Genomic DNA, 13,811 nt, shown 5'->3' on the forward strand with positions numbered 1-13,811 from the left:
AATAAAATCACAGAACATTAAATTACAGTTAAAATAATCACTGGATCTTATTAGGGGGCTAACACATTTTCTACATTAGAAGGAAGCTCATGTGCAAGTTCAACTGGCAAAAACTGAAAAAAAAAACATCAATGAGATATGTAAACGCACTCGTGGAGCATTGAATGAATTGTCACCATCACAATATGACTATAATAACAATGAATAACGATATGCTTATAAATGAAAAGGCTGCTAAAAGTTATTTTTATTATGTGGAGTGGAAGCTAGCTTAGTGGAAATCTTCGGGGGTTAGATTGCTCCCATTTGGCTACTGGTGTAAACATTGGAAGGCACTGCGGCACCTCCTCCTTGGCCAGAGTCCAGAGTGCACTCTGAATATTCAGACAGGCCGAAGCTCTGAAATGTGCCGGAGGGACTCGTAAAAGTGCCCTGAATTAAGTAGTGGTCCAGTGTGAAAGCAGAATATGCATCCCGAGTGCAAATTTCTAGAAAGATTTTTTTCCAGCTTCTAACTTGGAACGAGAGTTTAAAAGCCTGAAAAAAAAGTAATGACCTCAGATACAGACGGTGTCAGCCACAGTCACACAGTCAACTGGCTTACTGCTTCAATAAAAGGAATTTAACACTGGAATTTGACATCGTAGCGCCATCAAAAGGAAGGAGATGTTAGCCCACTGACTTAGCGCCTGAGCAAGCATGTCCTGCTTTTCTTGGTGTTGAGTGAGCTCTCTGAAAGTTGAGGGTGAAATTTTGACCAAATGGGCTTCCAGCAGTGCTCTGAATCAACCAGTGCTTCAGTACACAGCCACAAAAAACAGCAGCAACAAACCAAGAATCGAGAAGAAAAAACAGTCCTGGCATCAAACAACAACAAATCACACCTCACACACATAGTCAACTTAAGGACTAGATTAACTGCTATTTAATTAACATTTGCATTAATCCTATCAGATGGAGAGACTTCACTGAGCACTGCATGAAAATTAACTCGGTGCATCAGTCTTTGGAAGGAAATCATTCTCCCCGATAAGGTTATTAGGCCCTCCACACGCAATGTGCACTGCACAGGGGTTCAAAATATCAACTTCAGTCTTGACATTGCTCTGCATAAAAAACTGATCGAGGATGAAAGCAGCAAGTATTCATCAATCATGAAAATAGAAAGGATTCAAAAAATTGTCAAAAAGTGTCAAAATCATAAGGAAAAGTTACAGCGAGATTTTTGGGCTCAGATTTTCATGCTATTGATGAACCACACCCTATTCTTTAGACAACATTACAAAATTACATTAGATTGCACAACACCTCGTTCAGATCAGCTAAGAGCGTCTCTCTGGCATTTAATTGACATTCTTGTTAATCCTTCAAAGGGAAGTAGACAGCATTGCAGTGAGTTAGAAAGACAGACTGTGTGCTTTCCTGTCTGTTTGTGTGTGTGCGCACATATGATGATGGCAAGATGTTGAAGCTATTGTTGCATTATTTATTATAAAGCTTTGACTGATTGTATTCTCTTGGTACAAAGATGTGGCAAAGAATGGCCCCGGCTATGTAAATCAATGTGCACACAACAGCTTCAATCATTGGTCTCTCAGTGATAGAGGGCAGGAGACAATTACCGCAGCATAAACCGTAGACCCTTTGAAGGGAAATGTCACCAAGCAGCATGCTGCATATTGCTCTAGGAGGCCTCCGTTACTTGATGAGCGGGTTTATTAAGATCATGAATTACCCTTAATGATGATGGCATTTGCTTTAAAATATGAATATAATCTTTTTGCTTGAGGGGCTAATAAAGTTGATCAGTGTGACAAAAAATACAATACTTTTTTAGCTACCAGTTAAAAATTTGGGATTTGATGTGACTTTCCTCAACCTTTAAAACTTAAGGTACACATGTACCGCAGCAGGTACTTTTGTAATTACCAGGGGATTGTGAAAAAATTGTAGGTTAGCTGAATAAACGATAAAAATTCATTTGATTATAGTATTTAGCACATTTACGGTCACAATTACCAGCTACACAAACCACACAGCCTCCACATAACCTGATCTGCATCGAGTTTAGCAGAAAAACTGAAAAGGCTAAAAAACTAATGGAAAAATGATTGATATGTACACTGTCTGCCACTTGAAGAGGTGAAGATGAATTTGCATTTCAATGAGGAGTATGAATGCAAATTAAGGTAACCTGCTGAAACAAGAATCTTTAGGCCAGCTAGCAGCACGGTGAAGCTGTGCTTTGAGCTAAATGCTAAACTGATCATGCTAATATGATCAGGCTACACCGTTTCACCAGGCTGTCAGCAGGCCCAAAAACTCACATTCACTGTACTAACAAAGAAACTTTTGAACATTAAAACAAAAGCCAAGTTTCTACAGGCAAGGTGGTAAAACACTTAGCAAAACTGCTAACGTTAGCTCAAAGCACTGAGTACTGCTGCAAAATTTAAATAGCTATTAATTTGATAATTAAGCCCCAATCACACTGGTCGCTAGGAAAAAAGATATATACCCAACTGTTTGGGCGTGATTGCTGGAGGTTGGTGGCAGTCGCTGTGAATTGCTAAGCCCTCTATTCACACAGGGCATGAGACCAGTCAGTAATCCCGTGGTAATCATGGGTTACTAGAGGAATTACTAGAGAATTTGCAAGTTGCTTCTGTTGCTAAGAGAAATTGGTTGCAAAGAGGTATATGGTGTTGCATCGAAAACCCTTTTACGATTGCTTTGGTCACTAGCAGGTTTCCATGATCACTTGCTGTTTACATGGAAAATGGTAACTTGTCTGCAGACACTCAAAAACGATATGCCACGTTAGGGAAAAAAAATGCAACATAAACCATAAACAGAGAGTAAAACTTGTGCCTTTTAAAACGTTTTGACTGCTGCAGTAAGGCCTGTACAGTTTTTACGCTCCCTGTTTTGGGTTTGCTTTGCACTTCAAACAATGTCACCACCCATCGGCGAGTAGTTAGCGACAGACTGTGGACAAATTTGTGCCTTCCATGAAAACAACGGGCAACCATTACAACATGCTGGCAACCAAAGCAATCACAAGATCACAAGATTTTGGGTTTACCATTCTGTATACAACTGCTTACACTTAGTGAAAATGTTGGAAACTGGTCAGGGAATACAGATTTTACCCTAGTGACAACAGATTTTAGGGGAGCTGCTGTCTGATTTCTAGACCAGTGTGACTGAGACCTTATTAAACTAAAATGAAAACCACCAGATTTGAAAAATGACAGCATTGTGGTCAAAAAACTGCAAATCTTTGGATGCTCAATTGGGATTAGCTGCAAAAGCAAGTCTATCTCCAAAGACTCATGAGTTAAAATGCCTGGCTTTAAAGCAGAGATATATTTAGCTTGGAATCTTTGGTCTCTATAGCAAATTTTACAATTTATGAAAGCAAAAACAAAAAAACAGAAAACAAACCAAAAACTTCACAACTGACAAAAATTGGTTTGCTTGAAAAAAATCCAAGGTAAAAATCTGTTTTTCAGCAGATATTATGTAACATTTCAGGTAGGGGTGTTTTTTTATGTTTTTCCAGCATTGTTTTTTTAAGGGCCATTTTAAATTTCCATTATCTAGAAAAACTGCTTGAACTTGGTCCTTTATATTTTTCAGGGTTAATATCTGGTACTCCTGCTCTCAGGAGTGAATTTCAAGTTAACAAAATATTGAAGGATGCTTGAAAGTCCCTAAAATATTTGAAACTCTGGTCTCTGACAACAGTTTTGGAGGACTGTAGAAAACCACAATTTTACAGGGTGGAGACTGATTTTTTTTTTTACAGCTTCTCATATACAAAGCACACAATAATCTTTAAAACAGTCTAAACTGGGAAAATAGCTTCATAGACATTAAAGCTTGAATATGGAAGAAAAAAAATACACTGAAATGTGATATTTCCCAGGTGTGACACCACATACAATATCTAAATGAACTTTAGATAATTTAAGACAAAGCAAGTGTGTAACAGCATTCTCTGTCATTTTCTCGTTGTGAATTTTGAAATGCTCATGGCAGCCAAACATTGTTTCAGAAGCAGACAACTAAATGATGCAAAATGAATATGTTGTATAATAACATAGGTAGGTAGTTAAATCTTATTTTCAATAATAAACTGTTCATATCAGATTCAGTTTGCAAAATATCGCCGCCCTTGCAAACACCTGTGGAGCACATGGTTAAGGATGGTAAACATCTTGTGAAAACAGACCTGGCCAAAGACTGCAGGAACATGAAGAGAGAGCCTGGCTACAACTGACACACAGAGTCTATTTGGTTTCTTTGTCGATATCTTATCCACGCTCAAATTATTGATCACTCCACTCCGTTCAGTCACCCAGATAACCCTGCTGCCATCATGCACCCTACATATTTGATATGGGAGCTATTTTTAAAACTTGGGTCTTTCAACTGTATGAAAAATTGAAAAGGACCAGAGGAGGGAGGGAGGGAGTTGGGAGAGATGGGGTGTGGGGAACGGAGGCTGGGAGGGGGCAACAGAAGAAGGAGAAAGCAGTGGAGGAAGGAGAGAAGCAAATGTGACACAGAGAGAGAGAAAAGGATTTACTGTAAGAGAGACAAATGTCAGAGGAGAGGGGAGGTGTGGGAGGGAAAAGATCGGCGATGGAAAGAAAAAGAGAGCGGCGGTAAGTGAGGGAGCGGAATAGAGAGAGTGAGACAGAGATGACCTTTTATTGCCTTCGCTCACTCAAATAACATGGCACTCTGTCACAACAATACAGGGTGTAATGTGCTAGTTGGGGAGGGTGACGCAGTAGCAGTGAAAGAACAATCCTTTTAGCCGGGCTCTCGACGCCAAAGAAATTCTACAGTGTAAAATCACTTGCACTGCACATAAAAACCGCACTTTTACAAATGACAGCTGCAGGGAGAACGAGTGCTCTTTACACTCTGTGCTTTTGCTTTATCGCTGCTACAGACGACACACTCATTCACACGCACGCACTCACTGACATCGAGCATGCCTACACACCCTCTTGGTGAGTTGCGTGTCCATCATGAAGTTGTGTACATGTTTCTCGGCCTTGGTCAGCTCCAACTTCCTGGCTACCACGGCAACCACCAGAGCCGTACAGCCCGCACCCTATGAGAGACAAGAGGGGAGGGAGGGAGGAGGACAGAGTCAGCCAGTACAGAGGTGGAATTGGTAAATCTGTGGTTTTTGGACAGGGAATTAGTTCAGATGATTGAAGGGAGCAAGGACAAATATGAAGATGACAGAAGGAGAAGTGAATGGGAGAGAGGAGAGGATTAGGAGGAATAGCTCTGTTCCAGATCCACATTTCCTCATGTTGAGAGGCAAGCCAAATCTATTTTCACCTCCAATCCATCTGGTGTGAGATGCCTTCTATATCGCCTCTATAGGACGCTGAAATTGTGCCCCTTAAAGATAAAACCAGAAAAAAAAATATCACCGTTTGACACCAACTAATTTAATTTAATTGGATGTTGTCAATCTGAATTACGTGGTGTCAGTCTTCTCCTGTCACTGGTGGCTTGAGGCCTGCAGGATGTGTAAAAGTGTAAAACAGCACTAGTTTGTCTGTATCCCAGCTCAACCCACGTGGGACTCACGGCAAATTCATTTGGGAGAGAATGACAGCAGTCTCTCAACCAAAAAAGACATGCTTGAGAGGAGAAGAGGAGCAGGAACACAGGGAAGAAGACAGACTTAATTAACTTTTAGATTAGACACTGTATTCAATGGGGCTGTTGAGTGCTCACAGGTTCCTCTGAAGGGGCAGGCACCGAGAGGGAAAAAAGAAGAGAGAGGGGAAGAAAAGATAAAGAAAGTGAAGAGCAATGAGTAAATATAAATGGGGAAGGGAAGAAACATGGGCGGATGAATATATGAGGAGAGGGTGTGTGCACGGAATAGGAGGAGAGAAAGATGGAGAAGAAGGCAATGTTAATGAGGTCACATATCTCCTGATAAGTAATGAATTAAGATTAAGAGTGTTTAATGAAAATGTATGAGTGTCTTCCTTCCTTCTTGTAAGTGTGCGAAGCTCACAGTTGGCAGAGGATAGGAGTGACAGAATAAAGAGATATAAGGAGAGAAACATAGTGACTTAGAGCAACAGCGAGGGCGCATGCAACATTTTGAAGCGTGCAGGAAATAGCCGGGACTTCATCATGCACACTCCTGAACGACAAGACAGGTTTGCCAAAAATAACCTTGGCTGGGTTCAGTGAAATGTAACGCACAAACAGGCCTTAGTGCCCACATCTATACACTCATCCACTCTATTTGTGTTTATTCAAAAACTATGAATAAAATATGATGAGAGCCAATGGAAACCCCTTAGAGCATTTGTACATGTCTGCGCTTTAGGGAACAGAGCCCTCAGATAACAAACAGCACAAAATGCAGCGCAGTGTGCACGTGTTCACAAATGACCTCCTTGGTCAGAAACAGCGGGGCACTGATTGGTTTGTCGGGGCAGCCTTTGTGTGTGTGTATGTGGAAGCATGCGTTGACAAAGTGGCTGTATATGTGTGTATGTGTCAATTTGTTTGCACATGCATCTGCATCTATTTGCTTCCAGCAGCGCTCCCAGTGAAATGTCCATGCAGTGACACGACTGATGACGGCTATGCTGCTGTGATTTCTTCCATTTACCAGGGTGTTCCCCTTGTTTTCTTCAGTACAGCACAGCTGTCTACCCACTCAGAAAAGGGGGAATCACCCATCTGTGCCTTTGTGTAACACCCACGCGGTCCAGGTAAAAAGTGAATGCAAACAGCAGTGGAAAATTGTTTCCAAAACCAGTCAGTGGGAACATGCAGAGGGAGGAAAAAATACGGTTGAAAAAACAAACAAACATTTAATATGCTCAATTAGTGTTCAAAATGCAAGCACTTAGAACAGAAAAGCCACAAAAAGGTTAAAAATGATAGCTTGTCTGCATCTGTTTAACCTGCAAGCCATCCACAACTGCAGTATGACTGCAGTTAAGCTGTAGGAAATAAAAATAATTATGCACAGTCATATGGTAAAACTTAAATGTAACGCCTACATTTAGGATGAATCTACATGTTAAAAATATTGGAAATATAGCCCACTGTAATGTAGGACATTTTAAAGGAGACCTCTTGCTCCTGAATTTATACTATACATCATGCAATCACAATAAATGAATATTATTTTTATGATTTATTTTTCCAGCACCATATATATTTTTAAGGTCTCTTTTCTTGATTTACAGTTCAAAAATGCCTTATTTATCTCATATTGGCTCTTGATGTAGCCCCCCTGATATCGTCTACTGAAAACAGGCAATCTCTGTAAAGAGCCATTTCTGAAAGCCTGCCTTCTTCTGATTGTCTCTCGAATTGTTTCTGCAGCACAATGATTCTTATAGGCACTGCAGTTTCCTGTAACCAGTGTGGATGTTCTTGAAAGAAATTGTAAATCTTCTACAAAACATAATTTCTTGATCTCTAGTGGAAATGTTTTAAACGCACCTCCACCTGTTTGAGTCACAGATTAATCTGAAGACTGGACTCAAGGAACAAAAGCTTTGACTGACAGACGGTTGCCAATACAGACGGCTCTAGCGTAAGCTATGTGCTAAGCTTTGCCACTGCTAATCTGATTTAGCTGAACTGCTTGTGGGTTAAAGCATTTTTAATGCACGTATCCATAAAATAATACGGCTTGTGTGGCTAACCAACATTCCAAAGCATACATCCAAATCAACAAAAGAATGGCTTCACTAGAAGATTATGGTTATACAGGGAGTGCAGAATTATTAGGCAAATGAATATTTTGTCCACATCATCCTCTTCATGCATGTTGTCCTACTCCAAGCTGTATAGGCTCGAAAGCCTACTACCAATTAAGCATATTAGGTGATGTGCATCTCTGTAATGAGAAGGGGTGTGGTCTAATGACATCAACACCCTATATCAGGTGTGCATAATTATTAGGCAACTTCCTTTCCTTTGGCAAAATGGGTCAAAAGAAGGACTTGACATGCTCAGAAAAGTCAAAAATAGTGAGATATCTTGCAGAGGGATGCAGCAGTCTCAAAATTGCAAAGCTTCTGAAGCGTGATCATCGAACAATCAAGCGTTTCATTCAAAATAGTCAACAGGGTGTGCAATACTCAGAGACATGGCCAAGGTAAGAAAGGCTGAAAGACGACCACCACTGAACAAAACACACAAGCTGAAACGTCAAGACTGGGCCAAGAAATATCTCAAGACTGGTTTTTCTAAGGTTTTATGGACTGATGAAATGAGAGTGAGTCTTGATGGGCCAGATGGATGGGCCCGTGGCTGGATTGGTAAAGGGCAGAGAGCTCCAGTCCGACTCAGACGCCAGCAAGGTGGAGGTGGAGTACTGGTTTGGGCTGGTATCATCAAAGATGAGCTTGTGGGGCCTTTTCGGGTTGAGGATGGAGTCAAGCTCAACTCCCAGTCCTACTGCCAGTTTCTGGAAGACACCTTCTTCAAGCAGTGGTACAGGAAGAAGTCTGCATCCTTCAAGAAAAACATGATTTTCATGCAGGACAATGCTCCATCACACGCGTCCAAGTACTCCACAGCGTGGCTGGCAAGAAAGGGTATAAAAGAAGAAAAACTAATGACATGGCCACCTTGTTCACCTGATCTGAACCCCATTGAGAACCTGTGGTCCATCATCAAATGTGAGATTTACAAGGAGGGAAAACAGTACACCTCTCTGAACAGTGTCTGGGAGGCTGTGGTTGCTGCTGCACGCAATGTTGATGGTGAACAGATCAAAACACTGACAGAATCCATGGATGGCAGGCTTTTGAGTGTCCTTGCAAAGAAAGGTGGCTATATTGGTCGCTGATTTGTTTTTGTTTTGTTTTTGAATGTCAGAAATGTATATTTGTGAATGTGGAGATGTTATATTGGTTTCACTGGTAAAAATAAATAATTGAAATGGGTATATATTTGTTTTTTGTTAAGTTGCCTAATAATTATGCACAGTAATAGTCACCTGCACACACAGATATCCCCCTAAAATAGCTAAAACTAAAAACAAACTAAAAACTACTTCCAAAAGCATTCAGCTTTGATATTAATGAGTTTTTTGGGTTCATTGAGAACATGGTTGTTGTTCAATAATAAAATAATTCCTCAAAAATACAACTTGCCTAATAATTCTGCACTCCCTGTACAATGGCAGAGCCCGAACCAATATCCAATTAAATATCTGCCCAGATGAGCTGATGAGGGGTGCGCACAGGAGATGCCTTTGTAATCTGACAGATTTGAAGCACCTTTGCAACTTAAGTTGTGCCAAATATATTGCCAATTATTGTCAAGTCATGATGTGCCCTACTTTCAGACTCCTACCCAAAAAGAACCCATCCATACAAGCAGTTATTAGCGTGTTGTACATAAATTTGTTGCAGACAGTTGTTCATAAGTGGCGATTCTAGGCTCCAGTTGCCTAGGTAACCTTCTAATGTATTTTTCCAGTCTGTCAAATGTTAATCGACAGTATCCTTTGCTCTCATTGATAGCTGCTTCAGTCAGTCACCTTGACTGAGAAGCTGAGAAAAGTTCAACTCGGGACACACACGTTCTCACTTGACGTCACTTAATCTCATTGACTTCAGTTGATATCTGGTCAGCACCTTACTGCAAATTGCTTCCTTTGTAGATTACCTTTAATTTGAATGTGTATATATATATATATATGTATATATATATATATATATATAAAAAAAACACCCAGCACGCCCCTGCGGGCGGTTTATCCTTCAAGCTCGGGTCCTCTACCAGAGGCCTGGGAGCTTGAGGGTCCTGCGCAGTATCTTAGCTGTTCCCAGGACTGCGCTCTTCTGGACAGAGATCTCCGATGTTATTCCCGGGATCTGCTGGAGCCACTCGCCTAGCTTGGGAGTCACCGCACCTAGTGCTCCGATTACCACGGGGACCACCGTTACCTTCACCCTCCACATCCTCTCGAGCTCTTCTCTGAGCCCTTGGTATTTCTCCAGCTTCTCGTGTTCCTTCTTCCTGATATTGCTGTCATTCGGAACCGCTACATCGATCACTACGGCCGTCTTCTTCTGTTTGTCTACCACCACTATGTCCGGTTGGTTAGCCACCACCATTTTGTCCGTCTGTATCTGGAAGTCCCACAGGATCTTAGCTCGGTCATTCTCCACCACCCTTGGGGGCATCTCCCATTTTGACCTCGGGACTTCCAGGTTATACTCAGCACAGATGTTCCTGTACACTATGCCGGCCACTTGGTTATGGCGTTCCATGTATGCCTTGCCTGCTAGCATCTTGCACCCTGCTGTTATGTGCTGGATTGTCTCTGGGGCATCTTTACACAGCCTGCACCTGGGGTCTTGCCTGGTGTGATAGACCCCAGCCTCTATGGATCTTGTACTCAGAGCTTGTTCTTGTGCTGCCATGATTAGTGCCTCTGTGCTGTCTTTCAGTCCAGCTTTGTCCAGCCACTGGTAGGATTTCTGGATATCAGCCACCTCCTCTATCTGCCGGTGGTACATACCGTGCAGGGGCCTGTCCTTCCATGATGGTTCCTCGTCTCCCTCCTCTTTCTTGGGTTTCTGCTGCCTGAGGTATTCACTGAGCACTCGGTCAGTTGGGGCCATCTTCCCAATGTATTCTTGGATGTTCCTTGTCTCATCCTGGACTGTGGTGCTGACACTCACCAGTCCCCGGCCCCCTTCCTTCCGCTTAGCGTACAGCCTCAGGGTGCTGGACTTGGGGTGAAACCCTCCATGCATGGTCAGGAGCTTTCTTGTCTTTATGTCAGTGGCTTCTATCTCCTCCTTTGGCCAGCCTATTACCCCAGCAGGGTACCTGATCACGGGCAGGGCGTATGTGTTGATGGCCCGGATCTTGTTCTTACCATTCAGCTGACTCCTCAGGACTTGCCTGACCCTCTGCAGGTACTTGGTGGTTGCAGCCTTTCTAGCGGCCTCTTCATGGTTCCCATTTGCCTGCGGGATCCCCAGGTACTTGTAACTGTCCTCTATGTCTGCAATGTTGCCTTCTGGTAGTTCAATCCCCTCAGTTCTAACTACCTTCCCTCTCTTTGTTACCATCCGACTACACTTCTCCAGTCTATATATATATATATATATATATATATATATATATATATATATATATATATATATATATATATATATATATATATATATATATGAAAAGAGGTTATTATTAGAAAATATTATTATTTCCCCACTATATGATTTCAGTTTGTTTTACAATTGGATCGAATGCCAAGGTTTTGCACCACAAAAACCTTGCATGTAAACATAGGCTTTTGGAATCCACTGTATTATTTCACAGTAAAAATAGGTAAAGCATACGCACATTCAATTTTTATTCATGCATACAGTAGTGCTCTCCAACAACCAATCCTTGAATAATAAAATGTCATATAACTACAGCTGTGTCTTACTATACTGCCATTCATTTATTTGTTTATAGACCAAGCCCTACTTCTCAGTGCAGTTTAATAAACACTTAATAATCACTTCATGTTGTACACACGACCTGTGTACAACATGAAGTGCTGTATCACATATGCTGTACACAACATTTGTGGTATAGTGTACCTAACCTCCATCTTGCTATCCACCCACTCACAACAACACACAACCACACACAAATACACACTAACACCTGGCACACCCCCAGGTAGCCTCAGGGCAGTGGTATATTCCAACACCGTTGGCCTTCATGTGTTGTCATAGTAACAACAGTGAGAATTTCTCATTATGCAGTAGTTTTAGACAGTCAAAAAACAAACAAACCCCAAAACAAATAACAACAACAAAATGAAATAAATAAATAAAAGTTTTCTGCCTTAACCTGTCAGCCCTGCGCTCCCCTCCGACCCACCAATCCCTGTAATTCCATAACATTGCTACACCTGGTCTCTTTCTCGTATAGTTATGCTTTAACTTTCTCTTTCCACCTGCAGCCTCACTTCATCTCTGATGATCAACAAAAATAAAGCACTTTGACCACTGTGAAGAGTGTGATGAGAGTGTGTTTGTGTGTGACAGGAGAGGAGCGAGTGTGTGGGAGCTGTACTCAGAGTGTATGTCAAGTTCTGTGTCAGTGTTGTGTGGAGGATGTGGAGTCTGTAGCAGTGGGCTTGGGACCATTTGTATGCACCCCATTTTGTGTCTGTTTTTGTGTGCGTGTTACGGTAAAAGTAGTACTCTTTCTCAAACACAGACTAGATGATTCATCCAGAAAATGGGGGTATGTGTGTGTAAGTGTGTTTTTATTCACACATTTAATGGGCTATACAGTGAGCCGGCAGAAACAGAGAGAGTGGACAAAGTGAGGATGAAAGAATACACATGCAGGTTTTGGGCTCTTATGGAGATAAGAAATCCATTTGAATTAACTTTTTCAATCTAACAGATAACTTCAAAGACCAAAGTACATACTACAGAAGATGCAAAAGAAAAGAAAAAATGTAGTTTGGATTGTGAGAGTTATTTTAAGTTGTTCCCTTGATTTTTTTCTTCTTCAAACCAACGTCTAGCAGTCATTAAATTACATCTCAAGGCACTTCTCAACTGCCTTCAATACTGTTATAAATGGCATTGGCAAAAAAAAGGCTGTAGGTGTTCAAAGAAAGTGGAGAGATTTCACATTTCTAATCCTTTTTCCTGGTGGTCTTATGACTACTATAACGAAAAGAAGGCTCTTAAAATATTTCAAACTAAGCATTTGCACACTTTATGCAGCTGTTTTATTTGTGTAACACCTCCAACTGTCTTGGAGGTCCCAGTCTGCTCATGTGGACAACTGCCTGACGGTGGAGACATTGGGATGTGCCTGGTCCTTCAGACTATGGGGGCTGGCTCATGTTTGGGCCCATTTGCCCAGGTTTCTATCTGACATCGACCACTTTTGCACTTGTGTTTTTTGCAAAGATGGTTGATATATATATATTATTACACACTGTATTAATGTATTAATACAGTGTGTTACGTGTCCGTAGACTCCTAGTTGTTTTCAACTAATTTGGGGGCTCGTCTGGGATATCTGAAACTTGTTTGGTTGAAGCTTGTTTAGCTGTGTCATATGGAGTTGCTGTCACTGACTTAGTTTGTGGTTTCAAATATAACATTCTTCTTAGCACGCTTTTGGAGGCACCTTGACACAAAAATGGCTGCAACGTTTGCATTTTGTGTATGTATAAAAGCAAGCAAAAGGTGATGTGATATCACACTACAGTCACCTTTAGCAGTATTAACTTAAAATAATAATTTCCTTTATGACAATTAATCTCTTACATCATTGTGGAGCATTTTTGTCCGCTTTACAACATTGCATTAATTTATAAACAGCAAGCTTAAGGACACTTGGACTTTGACTGGGTAACAGATTGTAACGCCTTGATTCATTTCTTTTTCACTTATTTTGTTGTAGATTTGCTGCTGTATTTGGGGCATTGTTGTTGTTGCATGGACTAAGCTTTAGCTTTCTAGTAATACTTTGGTATACAGAGGAGTTAATGGCCAACAATGGTTCCCCCCTGACCAAATGAACCTTCCGATCGTGGGGCAAACGCTCTACCTAATGAGCTATCGCCTCATCTTGTCTGTCCAAATGACATTTTTAGAAGTTTTGTGGTTTATTCAAAAACAACTTGCGACCCTAAGCTGTGTTACCATGTTCTATTTTGAGAGAAGAGGCTTTCTGCAGTAAAGCCTTCCAAACAAGCCATACTTGTTCAGTCTTTTTCCAATTGTACTGTCATGAACTTTAAC

General features: G+C 41.2%; 1 protein-coding gene across 1 annotated transcript in view; it reads right to left on the reverse strand.

Moving 5' to 3' along the window:
- Positions 1 to 13,811, reverse strand: part of kcnn3 (potassium intermediate/small conductance calcium-activated channel, subfamily N, member 3) — a 64,520-nt gene that overhangs the window by 12,854 nt on the left and 37,855 nt on the right. Inside the window, exon 7 of the mRNA XM_085292032.1 lies at positions 5,021 to 5,131. Coding sequence (XP_085148158.1) covers positions 5,021 to 5,131 — 111 coding nt within the window. The remainder of the gene's footprint in view (positions 1 to 5,020; positions 5,132 to 13,811) is intronic.

The sequence above is a fragment of the Mchenga conophoros genome, linkage group LG11 (genome assembly GCF_057382185.1).
Source record: "Mchenga conophoros isolate Kocher_MC1m ecotype Shallow Benthic linkage group LG11, M_conophoros_male_GT1.1, whole genome shotgun sequence".
NCBI lineage: Eukaryota > Metazoa > Chordata > Actinopteri > Cichliformes > Cichlidae > Mchenga > Mchenga conophoros.